Source organism: Thunnus thynnus, chromosome 11, assembly GCF_963924715.1.
Source record: "Thunnus thynnus chromosome 11, fThuThy2.1, whole genome shotgun sequence".
In the NCBI taxonomy this organism is placed as follows: Eukaryota; Metazoa; Chordata; class Actinopteri; order Scombriformes; family Scombridae; genus Thunnus; species Thunnus thynnus.
This window is the reverse complement of record NC_089527.1, coordinates 16,878,962-16,896,787: the sequence shown is the minus strand read 5'-3', so window position 1 is coordinate 16,896,787 and position 17,826 is coordinate 16,878,962. Positions and strand designations below refer to the sequence as shown.

The 17,826-nt window shown below is 41.6% G+C and overlaps 1 protein-coding gene across 1 annotated transcript in view; it reads right to left on the bottom strand.

Moving 5' to 3' along the window:
- Nucleotides 1-17,826, bottom strand: part of fmnl2a (formin-like 2a) — a 55,564-nt gene that overhangs the window by 14,292 nt on the left and 23,446 nt on the right. Inside the window, 9 exon segments of the mRNA XM_067603423.1 lie at nt 385-402; nt 404-460; nt 1,831-1,924; nt 2,599-2,675; nt 2,896-3,004; nt 6,475-6,630; nt 7,629-7,712; nt 11,537-11,613; nt 16,626-16,706. Of these exon segments, the coding sequence (XP_067459524.1) occupies nt 385-402; nt 404-460; nt 1,831-1,924; nt 2,599-2,675; nt 2,896-3,004; nt 6,475-6,630; nt 7,629-7,712; nt 11,537-11,613; nt 16,626-16,706 (753 nt within the window).

Sequence of the window (17,826 nt, the reverse complement as noted above, 5' to 3'; positions counted from 1 at the left end):
AGAGTGCTTGTACAAAGGACTGATAGCCCTGTGAGTGTGTGCAGGCAGACTGGTTATTTTTGAGTTTTGGACAAACGTAGGAGGACACGTGTTAAAAATATTCAAGATATCTGTATTTTCTAACCACCTGGAAAAGATGATTCTTTTTATTTACTATTTTAACCTGTCGAACACATCGATTACATCAAGTCCAAGTTGCAGCTTCTAAAACTCTTGACAGCAGAGAAAAAGAAACATCATCAAACACCTTCACTCAGCCTTCCTCAGCTCGAAAAGCTCCACAAGCTCTGTGTGGTTTGGATGCCGGCTTTGGAGGGATCGCAGTGCGATCAATAGTTATAAGAAAGTGTGTGTGTGTTTGTGTGTGTGTGTGTGTGAACGTACCATGAAGTCAATGTTTTGTGTCCTCGTTCTTGAAATACTCCATTAGCCTCTCAAACCGCTGTTCCTCCACACATACCTCTGCAAAACAAAACACATCTCACTTTACTGAAGTCATTCGAGTCAAGGTGTGTGGAAGAACACACATCACTGATCAATGCAATCAATCAGTGATCTGCAAAAATGACACCACCGACTCCTCATAATTTACACAAGTTTAAAAAAAAAAAAAGGAAAAAAAAAAAAAAGAATCAGGCAAAATACAGCTTGCGATTTTGTCAGGACCATTATCTAATATCCCCCATTAACCATTCCTGCTAAAGATGAAAAGTCAGCAGCTAAAAACATCACCACTTGCCATCAGAGAAAAAGAGCAGTAGTTTTTAAGAGTGATAATTATGGTGATCAGTTATTCATGAACTGCTGCTGAATGATTTCTTTGAGTATCTGCTCAGTGCATCTGTGTTCAATATTGCTTGTGGTACAACTTTCACTTTTGAAGTTTCTTGACCTGCCAGTGGAGCTTGACTACAATTTGGGCTGGTAGAAAAGATAAAAAGAAAGAGGCAGTTGCTCTGTAGTTCAGACAGTTCATCTGAGGGGCAATGAGGGAGATGGAGCATGATGAAGAACTGAGGAGGAGGGGAAGAATAAACAGGAGCGGCGTGTATCCAAAAACCTCTGTGCGATGCCTCGATTCTCAGCCCGCAGCCCGCTTCTGAGACAGGATATCAAAGACACTTAGTGAACTGGATCAAATGACACTACACTTGAAAGTGTCATGTTTAAATCAAAGGAAAAAAAAAACAACAAAAGTCTGCCTCTACCACAAAAGAAATGTGAGCCTCGCTCCTCACGGGCTTCCAGCAGCCGAAATGATCATGACCATTTCTCAACCTTCATCTCATTAGATGAGTTACGTTCTCCCTAAGCCTTATCCTACCACTAATGCCAATGCCTCTGAGAGCAACACTCAATATTTCATTCAGGGGTGTAAATATTGCATTAACTGCAGTCGGCCTGTGTTTGTGGGTCGTACGCTACAAAATGGGGCTGCTGTTAGCGCCCACTCCATCACAAACCCTCCTCTCCTTTTAACCGGCAGCCTGAATACCTCATCTAGACAGGCAAGGTCAGGCGAGACCGTCTGGTATATCAGTCTCTCTGCTATTCTGAGTTTTAATGTGTCTGCCAAATCCAGTTAACGCACAAGTAACTGTTATATCTGGAGGTCAAGTGTGTGTCTTCCTGTGTTATGCGGCTAAACCGGTTTCTGTAATCTGTTGACGACGAGCTCATTCCGAGATGCTATCCCCGACAGCAGTCTGCTGGTCTCACGTCTATAGAGTAGGCATTCCCACAGACTGAGTCACCGTTTGTAAGTGCATAGTTGAAATGTAATGACATATTTGTCAGACCCGACGTCCCTTCTCTCCGTGCTGCTCGTACCTCTTTAAAGTTGTCGAACGCGGAGAGAATAATTTCATGGCCTCCTCTCACGAGACAAACCGCCGCCAGGAGCTCCAAGACCAGAGCTTTAGTTCTATAAAACAGGGAGAAAATAAAGGCAAGAACAGTTCGTAAATGACAAGTGCAGCAAACCTGTACTTAAAACACGCAGCAAACAAAGTGGAAAACTGTCATTTAAGATCCTGCCACTGCTGAAACATCTGTGCAAAGTGGATCTGCATGTATCTAATCTGTGTGTGTGTGTGTGTGTATATGTGTGTATGTGTGTGAGACAGGTGCATCATATGCGTCAAGTATCCAGTTTATTCATGCAGGATTTCTCTGTCTGGATGGGACAATATGTGACTGGTGATGCAAAGTGGTTTCACATCCACTTTTGAGGAAATCCTTAAGCCCCGGGCCATGAAGTGAATACACGACACACACACACACACACACACACACACACACACTCACTCAGACAGTCACACAGAAGTGAGTCCTTCTGGTTGCTGTCTCAGTGAGCAGCTGCCAGTGTAGTGGAGTGTGTGTGCCAGCGGTGCCCTGACCCGTCTGTCGAGATGAATGTGCCCCTGAGCAACAAAGACACTCGCTCTGCATCAGACTGTGCAGGTGCACTGAGGAGGATAATGTTTGGTTCTGGATGTTCCATTATGAATTTTGGGTATAAGTCTGTAAAATATCAGAGTTTATTTCCTATAATTTAAGGTTGTTTTTTTTTTTTTTTAACTGCTGGTTTTAACTTACCTTGCGTTTTTATTGTTGAGACTTAGTGCAATTTCATTCACAGCATGCGGATGTGACATGACCATGTTGAAGCCATACTGGAATATAAAAAAAAAAAAATAAAGAGAGGGAGAAAGACAGAGACAAATAAGCTAATTAACCACTGAATAAGCAAGATGTGCATTCCTCTACATAATAAATGAATCATGGAGAACTAGCGGAGGAACAAATTGAATTTAGCTTCAGTTAAGAGTGCGCTTCAGTCCGGAGGGACACGCAGTCTGTTTGGACGCTCTGTGAAGAGTGCAGAGGGCTGACCTGGTAGTTCATGATAGCGCGTAGGCACATGATGCAGACGTGGACATCATCTTTCTTACAGACCAGTCTGGAGTTTTTCAGTGTTCTCCGGCTGGGCAGTGTGTTACAACTGAAGAAAAAAACAAAACAAAACAAACAGAAAAGACAAAAAACAATTCAGTGAAAAAGAGAAAAAGAAGTGCACAAGGCCTGGATGAAGAAGAGAAACAGATGCCTTTTGTAAAGAGCCTCCATCACACAGCGCCTCCTTCACATAGGGAGGCTATTAAACTGACACGCCACCTTACATTAACAAACACAAAGGCCATGTAATCTACAGCTTCTCCAGGGGGCCGCATGATGCCCTCTTTTAATTGTTTTAATTTAACGTCCTTCTCAAAGATATCGGTTACAGCTTGCACAATAGCAGCAAGTCATTTGCATGCAGTGCAGTGATTGGGGACAAACCGGGCCCTTTTTACTCCTGGTGCAGCTCCCACAATAAAAAACAAAATGCTGGAGCTGCAGTATTACCAGTAATATGTAGAGCCAGTCAGAGCCAAACGATTTATTTTCAGACTTTTGTCACGAGGTTCAATTACCAGCCTGAGTTCTGGGGAAAAATGTGTCTTCAGGCTACTGATAGACACGCCGATTCATGTCAGCTTCCATGCCTGAAGGCGTGACTCTTATGTGAGTCACAACATGGTGTGTGTGTGTGTGTGTTTGTGGGTGTGTGTGTCTGAAAACAAGAGGCAGCAGTTTTGAGAAAAAAAATGGTCGAGAATGTTTCTTTTATTAGGTAATGTCATTAAAAAAAGCTAAAAAAAACAAAACATTGCTGTAGTCACAAAGGTCTGACATTCACCATGTGAGTTTTTGTGCGTCTTTGTATTTGTGAATATCCTACATGTTTTGTTTTGTTTAGCAGGATGTGGTGCCGACCGGGTGCAAAACAAGCTCCCTGACATAAATGCAGTGGATTCATGAGACACTCGCTGACAGAACTGGAGCAGAAAAATCTGTCCCGGGCTTTTCCTCTCCTTGTTAATCAACATCCAAACTGAGGCGTGGCGCAATCTGGCGGAAATGAGTCAACAATATTTCTTAATCTCAAACCAAACTAATGAAAATGATTATGTAACGCCCAACAAAATTCAATACCTTGACCTGCTTTGACTTGTCTGAAATGACTTGAGTAAACTTTATATGACACGTTAAACATAGTTGATCTAAAGTAGCAGAGAGAAAAGATTGATAAGGTAAACGGATATGAAAGAGTGGATGATTTTCTCCAGGTTAGATACACACAGAAATGTTTGGATATAATTAAAGCTGATAATTAAAGCTTCAATCAAACAGGAAACCCAAAATTTGGAGTAAAAAGAGAGATTAGTGCTGCAAAACTGTAAAACAACTTCTGATCTATTCTCACTAAGCGAGATAAAAGGTCAGAACTGTCCAGGATTTGATGTCCTGGTTTCAAAGTTTCCTGCCCAGCAGGACGACAGACACCACAGAGCAACATCAAAACACTACAACTAGAACTACAGACTATAAAATACAGGCTAACACAGCTACTGTATGTACTGTATCTAACTCCATGTAGCTCTTCAGACATACCGTCTCATTTGAGAACACTTTGGACAGCTGACCGGCACACTTCAGGGTGGCAGTTTGAAGAAGACACACACAAGTCTTTATTTGACACCCAGTTACTGGCAGTTACACAGTTAATCTGAACTAATATAATCTAATGAGAGATTAACACAATAAAGGAACAAATATTCTGTATAATGGACATTTAAGGATTACAAAACCACTGACAATTAGAGTTTCCCCAATTAGTGCGACATCTCTATTAACCAGTAAAAGCAGAAATATTGCAGACTTGATGCTTCCAAAACACAGAAGATTTAAGAGGCTACCTAATCTACCGTTGCTGTTTGTAGCCTAGAGTTAAGCTTTTACAGGGCCTTTGTAGAAACTAGGCTAGCTTCTGCACAGAATGGCGTTTAGGGAGCCACACAAGCAGCACACAGGCACAGAGGCGAGAACAATGGGTGCAGAAAAACCCATTTGCTCCAAGGAAAGGAGAATTCAGTCTCAAGCGCAGGAGGGGAGGCTGGCAGTACAAATAATTCACATCCCCAACACAGACAGCGGGACAAATAAACTCGGCAGCGCTAGCAGGGAGGCATAAAGTACAACGAGGCAGAGGGGATTGTGTATATTTGTGTATGTGTGTGTGTGTGTGTCTTGGGAGGGAGTAGGGATGCGGGGTTAACTCTGCAGAAAGCTTGCTGTGAGCCGGCAGAGCGGAGCTTAGACCTGCCTGCTGTCGAAGAGTGGCAGACAGAAGAGCAGATGACTATGAGGGAGCACCAGGAAAGAACAGAAGACACAGTCAGCCTCAATGAAGACACTCTGACTCGTTACACATACTGTACACGCTCCAGAGTGACGACACAAGGGGTCACATCTGGAGGCAGTAGACGCTTTTAGATGCCAGTTTACAGATTAACACGGGCCAATATTAATGTTTTACAGCGGTACCAATATCAGTGAAATCTCTGCCAATTAGGCACAGATAAAAATATGCATAAATCATAATGAAAAAAAAGCACTTCCCACAACAGATTTTCAATTACATTTTTCATTGGTTTTCTGATGAACTGCACCTTTTAGGGATAGCTTCATATACAAGACACACCATTCTTATCTAATCTTATGACTGATGTCAAAGGCTTAACGTCTAAGTTACTATAATGCAGTTTTTCTATGCTACAGTTACTCACAACTTTCTTTCTACTTAAAAAACGTCTGTTAAAATGTCTTTATTGTCAGACAACAGGCAATATTAGAAAAAAAATAATGAATAACATTGATTATCGTGCAAGGATCTCATGTTAAGACGACATGTGCTTCGTCGCTTCAATAGTGCTCTTTGTGTACAATGTGTTCAAGTTAACCTCTTCAAACCAAAGGATTAGAGGTCACAGAAGTCCGCGCGAGTGCCGTACTGAAACATCAATGGAATGACAGGGAGGATTAGAGAAATAATGCACAAGTGAATGGGATTTGTGCTTCGGAGCATATATTAGCATGGGCTCATGAATTAACTGCTGGGAAATCCTCTGCGTACAGGATTTGCAGTTACTGTTTGGTGTAAAAGCAAAACAGGAAAAAAAAAAAAAAAACAGATGTGTTCCATAAAAAGATTTTTTTTTTTCCTTCTGCTGCATCATCTGTCACACGGGGGAAATCTCTGTCACTTATGTGTCAGCATCATGTGCACAAATCATGACTTTTTGACAATCCAAAAAATACAGACAAATGGTGTTTGTCTCCTGCTGCACAAATGTGTCTTAAGCCATTTAAAGTCTTAAAAGGCCCCGTGACTACACAAAGGGGCTGCTGAGGCATCATATGAAATGTGTGACTTCTCAAAATAATCACAATGTAAATCACATTACTCCTGTCAAACAAAAAAAAAAAGAAGCCTGAAAAGCAAAGTTACCTGTGAAAAGTCAAACAAACGCACGTGGTTAGTGGGGAATCTTTTTTTAAACCATTGGTGAGTTTGTGTGCATATTTTACCGTAACGTGGAGTGTCGCCCGGCTCGCGTGATGCCGTTCCCGGTGATGGGAGACGGCAGGGTGCTCCCTCCATGTAGATCTTCTATAGAGCGGCTCCAGGGCTTCGACTTATCCATCGCAGCCTCTGGGTTGTTCTCCACACTGTCTCCATCGAACCTGTCGCACCATGGAAACCAAAGATAAAATAAGAAACTATCACAGTGCTCATCAACTTTTATTCTGATCTACAAATGTTTTCTTACTGGATTTTTGAGGCCGATATCTAAATAAATCTGATAATGATATAACTGTTTTGTACATAAACACATAGACATATTCTGCAAGGATCCCTAAAATTTGGTTATTAGAGATATGTCGGAGGCAAAACATTTTGCAGTTGAAAAAAAGCTTTATTTGAAACGTGAAAGTAAATAGCATGTTAACACTGTTTGGCTAACATCAGTCTCTGAGATACATGTTCTGTGTGCTAGAAAAATGTCAAGCATTAAATATTAAACACACTCTACATAAAAAATACAGATATACAAAGAGGTACTTGTGTACTACTTCTACTGTATCTCCTATATCGGTCAGGCACTAGTATTGATGTGTGGTGGAAGAGGTGAAAAAGTGCTCAATTTCACAGCGCTGACGATAAAATTTCAGATTTTTGGTTTAGACATGATTGGTAAGAAACAAAGTTCATGTTTTGTTGTACTTGGCAGAAACCTTGGAAAAAGCTGCTAGTTACAGTATACCTGTTATGATCTATTTCAGTTCTCAGACTGGTTGTTTCCATGACTTTCATTACGCGGCTGCAGTGGTAAACACACTTTTATGGCTAACCATTCATAATGTGGACAGACCATAATAACATATGGTGAAGTTGGGGGGGTGAATTAAAAATTTTACTGCGTAGCTCCAGCCTTGAACGGGGACCTTGTGACTGACTAATAATCACGCCGTCAATCTATGAATAGAAGCCTATGGTTGGTATAATACACAATGTGTCAGCAATGGGCCCGAGTGACTCAGTGTTTCTGACAACCAGGCAGTAGCGGTGGTGCTGTGTGGAGACGCATCAGCGACTGTGCAGAATAGCAGCATTGTGTTTGGTTGTCACTTCTGCATATAGGCTATGGTGGCGTAGAGTGAAAGGGCTGGTAGTGACTTACGTGACGGCATACTGTGCAAAAGAAAGATACTCCACCAGCACGTCCAGGCCTTTGTTCTCTTCATTTAAGAATTCTCTCACCCACCTGAGGAGAGAAGGAAAACAAGTTGAACTCAACAAAACATGTCTACGGTTTATCAGCAGACAAATCGGTTGTAAGTGTAACCACTTGCTGTTACGATAAAAATCAAAGTCCCGCTCCCGCTCAATTTCTTCTTGTACTTTCAGTTGGATGTTTGAGCTTCACTGTGCAGAATGACCCATGTGCAAAGTTTGACACTTAAAGTCTGTTTTCACATTCATCCACTGAAAGAGGAAAGTTTCTCTGTGCTCACCATTAATCTGAGTTTAAAGCTTGACCAACAAACATGATTTGTGACATCACGACTAGTTTGGAGCCAATTGTGGTCCAGTATGCAACTTACACAAGTGTGATTTGTAAACCTGCAAACCTTCAGTGCACAAACACTGAAAATGTACTTTTTAATGAAGTAGGGCACATCTTGTGTCCGACAGTAATACATGTATAACCATAGATTCTAGATTTGTTTTAATGAGGGAGAAGGAGTAGATGTCATTGTAAGAATATTTAACCAGGTAATTTTGAAGCAAAAACATATTAGATACAAATTATTATTCATAGCAAGCTATTTGTTATGTCTTAAACATGTCTGAAGGGGATCTTTAAGGTATTTTTGAGTTTATTTGTGTAGTATGTATATAATGTGGCATTATATGGTATGTAAATTTGCACATGCACAAGCAACCACACACACATAAACAGAATCTCATTATTGAATCCGCCTCTCTTTTCTATCCCTCCACACACACACACACACACACACACACACACACACACACACACACACACACACACACACACACACACACACACACACACACACTTTCTAACTCTAGATAAAGACAAGCCCACTGAATTGAATGATCAAAAGCCCATTCTCACCTTCCTTACAGACACTGAAGTGGGCCACCCATTCAGCACTCCGCATGCTTTCATTTTTTATTCTGCACAGAAAAGCCGAGCTTTTTCACACGAAAGTTCCCACTACCTTCAGCATGTGCTGTTCTCCCTCCATATTTATAAGCACTGTGAGCCGAATCACAGAGCATCTTTATTTAATCACATCCCTATAAAAGGTGCTTTGCCTTTGAGGTCCGACTGCTTCGGCGGGCCTGATTGCTCAGTGATTTAGACAAATTTGCAGGGCATAAACATAATGACACACAGGCAGGCTTTTGCATGGTACTGCGCTGATGAAGATGTAAGGCTAAACCCCCCCCCCACCCCCGCAGTGCAACTACACGGAAGCGAGTAAGACTAACAAGAGCGTCCAGTAAAGCGGTGCCTGGTGGGGCCCCGTCGTCTTTAAAAGGGCTTGGAGGTGTGGTCTTGTCAGGCCACATGGTAATCATTACCACAAGACAATAACTAACAATCCTCCCATTCACCACATGTTGTTGACCACTGAGCAACATGTCAGGAGCAGGGAGCCGGGGTTAGCATCAGCGCTGCTCATAAAGGGACAATCTGCCTATTATATGCAACCTCCACGTTAGATAAATTTCTCTGTTTCACCTCTGAAAAGAAGCAGTAATGATTCACTGTCTGAGTGGGTGACATCTTGCTCCCTCTCCATCCCCCCAACCCCCCACCCGCTCCTTCCGCTACTATCTCAATCTCTGCCCCCCTGCCATTATGGTAATGCTTCATTGTCTAATCTAGATTAAGTAGATTATATATGTAATCTAGTTTACCAACATAAGGTCAATGCACAATGCCTCAATTGCTCTGCCAGACGGACGTCGGCTCTGGCTGTGGTTGTAGTATGTTTTGGTTTAAAGAGCAGAATTTGATCAGCGTGTAAACAGTGCGTAGGAGTGTGAGAGACGATGTCAGAAACACGTGATGATTGGAGAATTTGTGTGAGAGTGAAACAGACGAATTGAAGTAAAGTTATATGTGTGTGGGAGGAAGGAAAAGAGAAAAACAGAAGGATTAAGAGATGTAGTTAAGATAGTGTGTGTGTGTGTGTGTGTGTGTGTGTGTGTGTGTGTGTGTGTGTGTGTGTGTGTGTGTGTGTGTCTGAGATCTTGTGATGGTTATGTAACTCGTGTACCTCCGCATCACTACTGCTGTCACAACAGTCTGTGAGCTGCGGACGCTCTCATGGCTGCTTCTTCCTGCCCTTCACAGGGTCTCTATGTCTCCTGTGACCGCCCACCTCCAACATCCCTCCCCAGCTGCTAGCCCTCATCCTCATTCCTACCAATAACTCCTGGGGCTTCATTTATGATTATCATCTGTATGCAGTTTTCTGCTTAAACCATCCACACACACATACTCATTTATATGCATAGATGCCAATTTATCAATTTCTTTGTGGGCTTGAGAATGTAAGTACATTTCAAACTACTCCTGATCATGTTTGACTCCCAGTAATTGTTGGTAAACCAATTCTCAAACCAACTCTGCTGTCAATCATGTAAGCATAAATAATAGATTGTCAATAGGGCTGCAACTAACGATTATTTTCATTAGCAATTAATCTGTCGATTATTTTCTTGATCAATTGATTAGTCATTTGGCCTATGAAATGTTCATTACTGATCCCTAAAGCCCAAGGGGATGTCCTCAAATGTCTTGCCTTGTCCCTACCAACGGTCCACAACCCAAAGATATTCAGTTTACTGTCATAAAGGACTAAAGCAACCAGAATATACTTTATATATAATATATATTAACATTTGAGAAGCTGGATTCAGGGAATTTGGACATTTTTCTTAACAAATGTCTCAAAACGATTAATCAATTATCAAAATTGTTGATGATTAATTTTCTATCGGTTGACTAATCGTTGCGGTTCTCATTGTCAACTATCATTCCTGAAGATGTGCAGGAATGTTTTTATATTTTTAATCATGCCATTAATGTCGCTGTTTCATCCTGTTTCTTCAGTACTGCATTAATAAAGAACTGTACAGTTTCTGTTCACATACTTTTAATTGATCTAATTAAGATCTATTTTCTGGTTTGCTAAAGTACAATTAAAAAGCAAAGTGGTAATCAATCAATTACACTGAAGTATTGCGCTCAATGTTTTGCGTACTGTACTTCTTTACTTGACCATTACATTAAATTAAATCTTTTTTTTTTTTTTCATTTTTCAGTCCTGGTGCTGTATCTTTATTCATTAACTTGACTACAATCCACTTGTGTGTTAAGATGAAACTTTCCTTCATGCAGGCAGCTCTAACACACACATTCAGAAGTGCCTTGATAAATGAGGTCCCTGGATCCTACAGATCCCAGAATGCATTAGGCCTCATTAATGATGCTGAGCTATCCATCAAAGTCTTCAACTATCAGGGCCTCTAATCACGGAGACAAGCTCTGCGATCCAGAGCGAGCGAGACAAAGCATGGAGACGTTGTGTGACGCTCATTGAGATATTGATCTTTCCTCGAGGCTGACTGTACAACGCTGAATTAATATCAGCTCCGGCAGGTTAGGGCTCGTCATCCTGGAATACCTGGAATTACCCCAGGGTTTTATCCGCTGTGAAATCATGATGCCACTAGTAACATCTAAACACTGAAACACTGATGCAAGTAGGTTATGCAGCTCAACTACCACAAGAAAAATGTGTTTTCGTTCCAGAGGCTGTTAATATGTCAGTCGCCCCGCACAATCAATCGATTCATCTTTTCTCCATTGCCACATGGCTTTCTGTGTAATATTATGCCTGAGCACCTGAGATGAATGGGGGATGGTGGTGGTGTCAGCGTCTGTGCCTCCGGGTGTCTGGAACACCAGACTATCTTCCTGAATCTTGATATAACCAGCCCTGGGACATTCAACACTGAAACAAGCTTCACACAGTGACTCACCCTATATGATTGGTCCGTAACGAAATTTCCAGTTCTCTCAGGACTTGGGTGGACTCCTGAACTCTCCGTCTGAATTTCTGAGGAAAGAAGGGAGGGATTTAATAGATCTGTATATCATCATGTGGTAGCACAGGGATGTTGTGGCTGGCTCAATTATGCTGAAGAAAGACAAGTTTTTCTGACTGAAAGGTCAGACAAACAGACATAGACGTACAACCACAGTGACGTTTAATGTGAAAGCAGGCAGGCTGTGCACTGATTAACCTCCACCCCAAAAAAAAAAAAAAAAAAAAAATCAAAGCTGGGATCGGGTTGTTCTCATGTCAGATTTTTTTGTGGGCCTTTTACTTGCCAGTAAGTGTTGAACAGACTAAAAGAGACGGCGAGCTGACTCACTGGAAACTGAATGTGGAATAGTCCCTGTTATCTTGTTTGCTAATGTTGGTTCTTTATATAGCAGTAATCCCTCCCGGTAACAGCTAGATAAAATCAAGTAACCTAATTGGTTACCTCTCAGGCCCTACCAGGACACCCAGCAGTCAGACACACACACACACACACACACACACACACACATTCTTGGCCCTGTCACTGGGACTACAGCTATAAGAGCGACGTGAATGAAGGTATGAGCTGCCAGTGAATGAAACAGAGAACAACAGAACGGGCTCCTCTTTGCTTTCATCATCTGACAGGAGGTGATGTGAAATAGCAAAAAACTAAAAAAAAAAAAAAAAAAGAAAGGCCCTTCAAGCTGTTACACAACTGCAGGAACAAAACAAGCAAAGCAAAGGTTCAGTAGTGATCAAACAGCCTCAGTGTGACAAGAAGGGAAAATCCCTGATGAGAGAGAGAGGAGGAGAAATTGAAAAGAGATGTAAAAATACAAATATCTTTGTACAGTTAAAATATCACTGAATGTCAAAAGGAAGAAAACACCATCTCACGTTTATCCTTTGCTAAAATCATCTCCTTAATAATTGTAACTTCAAGGATATAAAGTTATTTTTACATTTAAAAATGTTTTCCTTTCTTCATATAAAACAGTCCCAGGCCAGTTAAATAAATTCAGACATAATCATGTCTACAGATGAAACAAATTAGTCAATTAATTGATTAGTTTGAGAAAAAAAATGAATCGTCATTTTTCTAAGCAGAAATGCCAAAAACTCTTCTAGCTTCTCAAATGTGAGGATTTGCTTCTCGTTTTATATAATTGTGAATTAAATATCTCTTGGTTTTAGACTGGTTGGACGGACAAAACAAAAACAACACATCTGAATATTATTTTGGACTCTGGGACACTGGGAGGAACATTTTTCTGACATTTTAGTGGACCAAAAAATTCATCTATGAGTCAGAAAAATAATTATCAGATTAATCTACATTAAAACATAATCATTTGTCACAGCCCTTATCATGAACTCCCAACCTTTCTACAATAATCAACTTTCGGTAGGGTGTTTTTTCTGTACTTTTTTTTTGAGAAGAGAAGAAAAAAGAAGAGAAGAGAAGAAGAGGAGAGAAGAAGAAGAGGAGAGAAGATCCACCCAGGGTTGGAGGGCCTGGTCACTTTCCATGATGTGTTTGTATCGGGGAGGAAACAGAGCTCAGCCCTGTGTTAACCTATTATTAACATCCACAGAGAAGAAAGCTGTTCCCATAGCTCGGGTCTCTCTCTCTCTTTCTCTCTCTCTCTCTACAGTCTGTGTCTTTGGGCTTGGGCGGTGTGTGTTTGGCACATGAGAAGATGAGAAACAGAGTGTTTTTATTAGGGAGGAGCCCTTTGTGTGTTTGTGTGGAAAGCAGAGCATTTTTAGGGGTACTGCGCAGGCTCCCAGAGGCACCCCCACCCCCTCCTCCTCCCTCTGCTTCTCCCACCAAACGCCCTACACTCCACACTAAGTACTACCAGCTGCAACACAGAGAGAGAGAGAGACAGAGAGACAGACAGAGAGAGAGAGAGAGAGAGGAACAGACAGAGCAGGGAGAGAGGGTGAAGATGGTGTGAGGGAAAAGGAGTAAAAGAGGAGGAGACATTGAGGGAGCAGTGAAAGAGGAATGAAAGTAAAGAGCAGAGAGAGAGACAGGACTAAAGAGTGTGCAGGAGGGGGTGAGGAGGTGGGGGGAGAGATTTTGGGGAGTGTGAGCTCAGGAGGGGTCATCCTGGAAACAAATCAATGGCTGATACATTCTTGGGGACTTGCTGGATTGGAGCTCTTCCTCCTTGGCTGCCTATTGGCTGGGAGCTGCCCAGAGGAATGCACCGGAGCCTGCCTATGGAAAGCCGAGGCAATGACCTCCAGTTCTCTCACAGCGGCACAAAGTGGCAATTGTTTGAGTTTGAAGAAAAGGGGGATGGAGCAGGAATGTAGAAAGAAGCCCATAACTCTTTCTTTTCCTCTATGTTTCTCTTGTGCTTCTTTTTTTTGTCTGTTTCTCTCCTTCAACCTTTCGCTCATCTACCTCTCTCTAATCATTCAGTCTTTCCCCTTCCTTCTCCTCTCACTTTGTTCCCTCATTCAGCTGCTGTGTCCCTGTCTGCGTCCAGCTTTTGATCAAGGCAAGGAGTACGCAGAGGCGGCGACTCAATGAGGGCTGATTTTCCAAAATCCCACATGTTTCAGCCCATGAGACTAAACATTAAAAACAAGATGATAAATAAACAATGGGAGGCTTGGCTGAGTCTCACAAAGGTTGCTTTGTCTAGAATGGTTTAATATAGATCCAACAACCAATTAGTGATGTAGCCACAGATGAGTTTAATCTAAAAAGGAGAGATTTGTCTTATATCAGGTCTGGCAGAAGAGCGAACTAACAAAGTGACGTCTGGTTAAAGTCCCTCAGCCAGGAGCGTGTTGAGTGTTTACACCCAAGCTTTAAACTTCGTCAACATCTTCTAAAAGGAACACTCCCACATATGCTTTATTGCGAGAGTTAGATGAGAAGATTGACACCACTCTCATGTCTGTCTGTTAAATATGAAGCTACATCCAGGAGACATTAGCTTAGCATAGCATAAAGACTGGAAACAGCAGGAAACAGCTAGCCTAGCTCTCAAAATCCACCTACAAGCGCCTTTAAAGTGCCCACAACTTGTTGTTTTTACACTGCAGCTTTTGTGCTGATGTATTGTTTCACTTAATGAGCTTTAGAGGTGCTGGTAGTCTGATTTTGTTACCTTTGGACACACCAGGCTAGCTGTTTTCTTTTCCCTGTTTCCAGTCTTTATGCTAAGCTAACAGGCTTCTGACTTTAGCTTCATATTAGACAGAAGGACATGAGAGTGGTATCAATCTTCTCAGCTAACTCTCTGCAAAAAAGCAAATAAGCATAATTTACAAAATGTCGAGCTGAAACAAAAGTTTATTTATATAGCACGTATCAAAACCAGCAATAACAAAGTGGTTTATGGGGGTAGGCATAAAAGGAACAAAGGACAGAATAAATGCGAATAAAATGCCAAATATAGACACATTCACGCCTATATATATCATTAAAAACAAACATAAATAAATCAATAAATAACGATCATTAGAAAGCCTTACTATAATATATATATATATATATATACTATATAATAGTATTGGTCTGACAGAAAAAGCTTTGTCTGCTTCAGTCCTCAGCATTGCATTAGGCACAGCCAGGAGGTTGATAAGGGGAGAGTAAGTCAGAGATGTAATCTGGAGCCCTAAAGTGATTTAAAACATAATGAGTAGATCTTAAAATCAATTCTAAAACTAAATGGCAGCCAGCTACCTCATATCTATAATATGGGGTGGTTGGGTGTTAAGAGCCCTGCTCAGAGGCACTTAAGCAGTAAGTGTGGATCGAGGGAGGAGGAACAATTCATCCTTCAGCCAGTCTAGAGATTCAAACCAGCTGTCAACAAGCCTGCATTTCTAACCTTGGGACAATCTCTACTGTGACATAAACTGAAACCTTTATGTTGTTATGTCTGCTTTCACTATCACACGTCACTCTCTTCTCGCTTCCTGTTTTTATCAGATCTCCTGCATGTGTGTAACGTATGAGGCATTACATTAGGGATCACAAGGCAGTGTCCTAGACATCAATAATGCAGGTTTGAATCATATCACACACAAGACTAAACACTTTTTTTCACATTTTATTAAATCAAGCAAGAAGAGAAATGTAATTCAGCAACTTTGTATGTGTGTGTGTGTGTGTGCGTGTGGTGACTTGTAGCAGTTTGTGTGTCTATATGTAACTCCAAGTGTGCCCATGTTGTACTCTCTGCTACAGTCATCTATCCCTGCTGTGCTCTAGCTGGCTTATTGTGATGTAAAATTTTAACTCCCGTCAGTGCAAATTGAATTATTCAAGGATTTGTTGTTATTCTGGCAGAGTCTATTGGTTAATTTGTTTATCACAGAGCCCGGTCCCCCTGCACTCCCCTCTCCTGCTCTCTCACCAGAGCAAAAAGAGAAAAAAAAAAGACTTAATTTTGGGCAAAGCCTAGAGAGCTGGCTGATACTTTACTTGGATCTCCTTTTCTTACTCCCCTCTGCTCTCTTCCAAGCAGCCAGGGACACTGCCAGAATTGGCTGCTTAGATGACATAAGATAATTTTTATCGTGTAGCTAAGAAAGCTCTGATATCTTCTATATGCTCTTGCCATGCTGCAAGGCAATGTCACTGCAGCAATTAGTGAACTGGATCTCTGTCTCTCTCTCTAACTGTCTGCAGTGCTCTCTCCTCTGCCTTCAACTGACTCTATTTATGCTTTTTTTTTTTGTGACAAAGACATCAGAGCCGCAGAACAACACCACTATTAAGAGTTGGTAAGAATTCAGTGTCTTGCCTAATGATACAGCTGGGCAGAGGTTTCTCAAACCTGGGCGTTTCAGATAAACAACTGTCTCTTTTCTCAGAAAGCTCCACTGTTCCCCTGTTTTGTAACTAAAGTTCCCAAGCTGTCTCCTCCAGAAGCCCTGTATGCAATCTTTCTTCAGCTGTAGGGATATCCTGGACAAGAGATAGAAGGTCAGGGGGGAAGGGAAAAACTGCAGCAGTGGAACAGCCCGGCCAGAGGAACAGGATAGCAAATGTTAGCGAGGGCTCTCACCTTTCTTGTGACTGCAGGATCTAGATAACTCCTCAGCTTTTGGAGGTACGTGTGAGGGGGGTTTTTCACTTGGAATCGCTCCTGTCAAAAAAAAAAAAAGCAAAAACGGTGAGGCAAGATTGAGATGAAAGAAGGAGGAGGAGAATGAGAATACAGAGCAGAGACAGGTTGTTAAACATTTGAAACTTTTATAGTAACAAAGACAGCAGTTATGGGTAACAGTAAAAGGTTAAACAGGAGTATTATGGATTTAGCTTTAATTTTAGGCTTGTTCTGAGATTTTATTATGATTTTGTTCATTCAATAACATAAAAAGAAGAATCACACCCCTACAAGTCCACAAGCACATTTCCAGCCTGCTTTAGTGGACACAACAAGCCTTTGTATGAGGTCACATGTGCTTTGTATGAATGTACGGACATTGGGTGTAATGAACCAGTCCGCTGCACACACACGGAAAATTAAATTATACTGCCGTTGAAATTATGAGTTGAACCAGTTTTTCTTGGACATCTTCCTGGAGATGTGGAGATGGGCATAACTCTGCTTCTCAGCCTGAGATTTACTTCTCGGTCCATGCCAGGATAAATTACAGTTTTGCTCTTCAAATGGCTTTTGTGTGGACAACTGTACTGTAACTGCAAATCTGTTAGTGGATACGTAAATGATCTCGCTGGTGGTAGTGATCGTCATTCATTTTAATATCGTATAAAGCATAAACTGCCTCGGGGATTGTGCCCAAATGTGTGTGGCTGTATGTGTAGTACATGTCCTGAGTTCAACCAGGAAGCAACTGGATGCCCTGAGCTAACATCTCAACAGTCAAATAGACTGCATTTTTATAGCGCTTTTTATCCAAAGCGCTTTACAATCTGCCTCTCATCCACATATTCTCACGCACCGACAGCACTCATCACTGTCTTGCTAAAAGGACACTTCGACAGGTGGACAGGATGAGCCGGAGATAAAATGCAATAAAATGGACAACCTGACGGACAACCTGACCTGAGCCCCAGCAATCCCTCACCATTGTGCTGTAAATATAAATACAGGAGATCAGTGCTGGATTTGGATCAGTGTGTAGAGTGGGAAAACGGTATTTCGGATCAGGCCGAGCGCCACACCACAGCAGCATGAATGTTCTGTTCTGTTTAGCGATGTACCACACTGCAGAGAATGACACAGAAGAGCGTGCCATTGA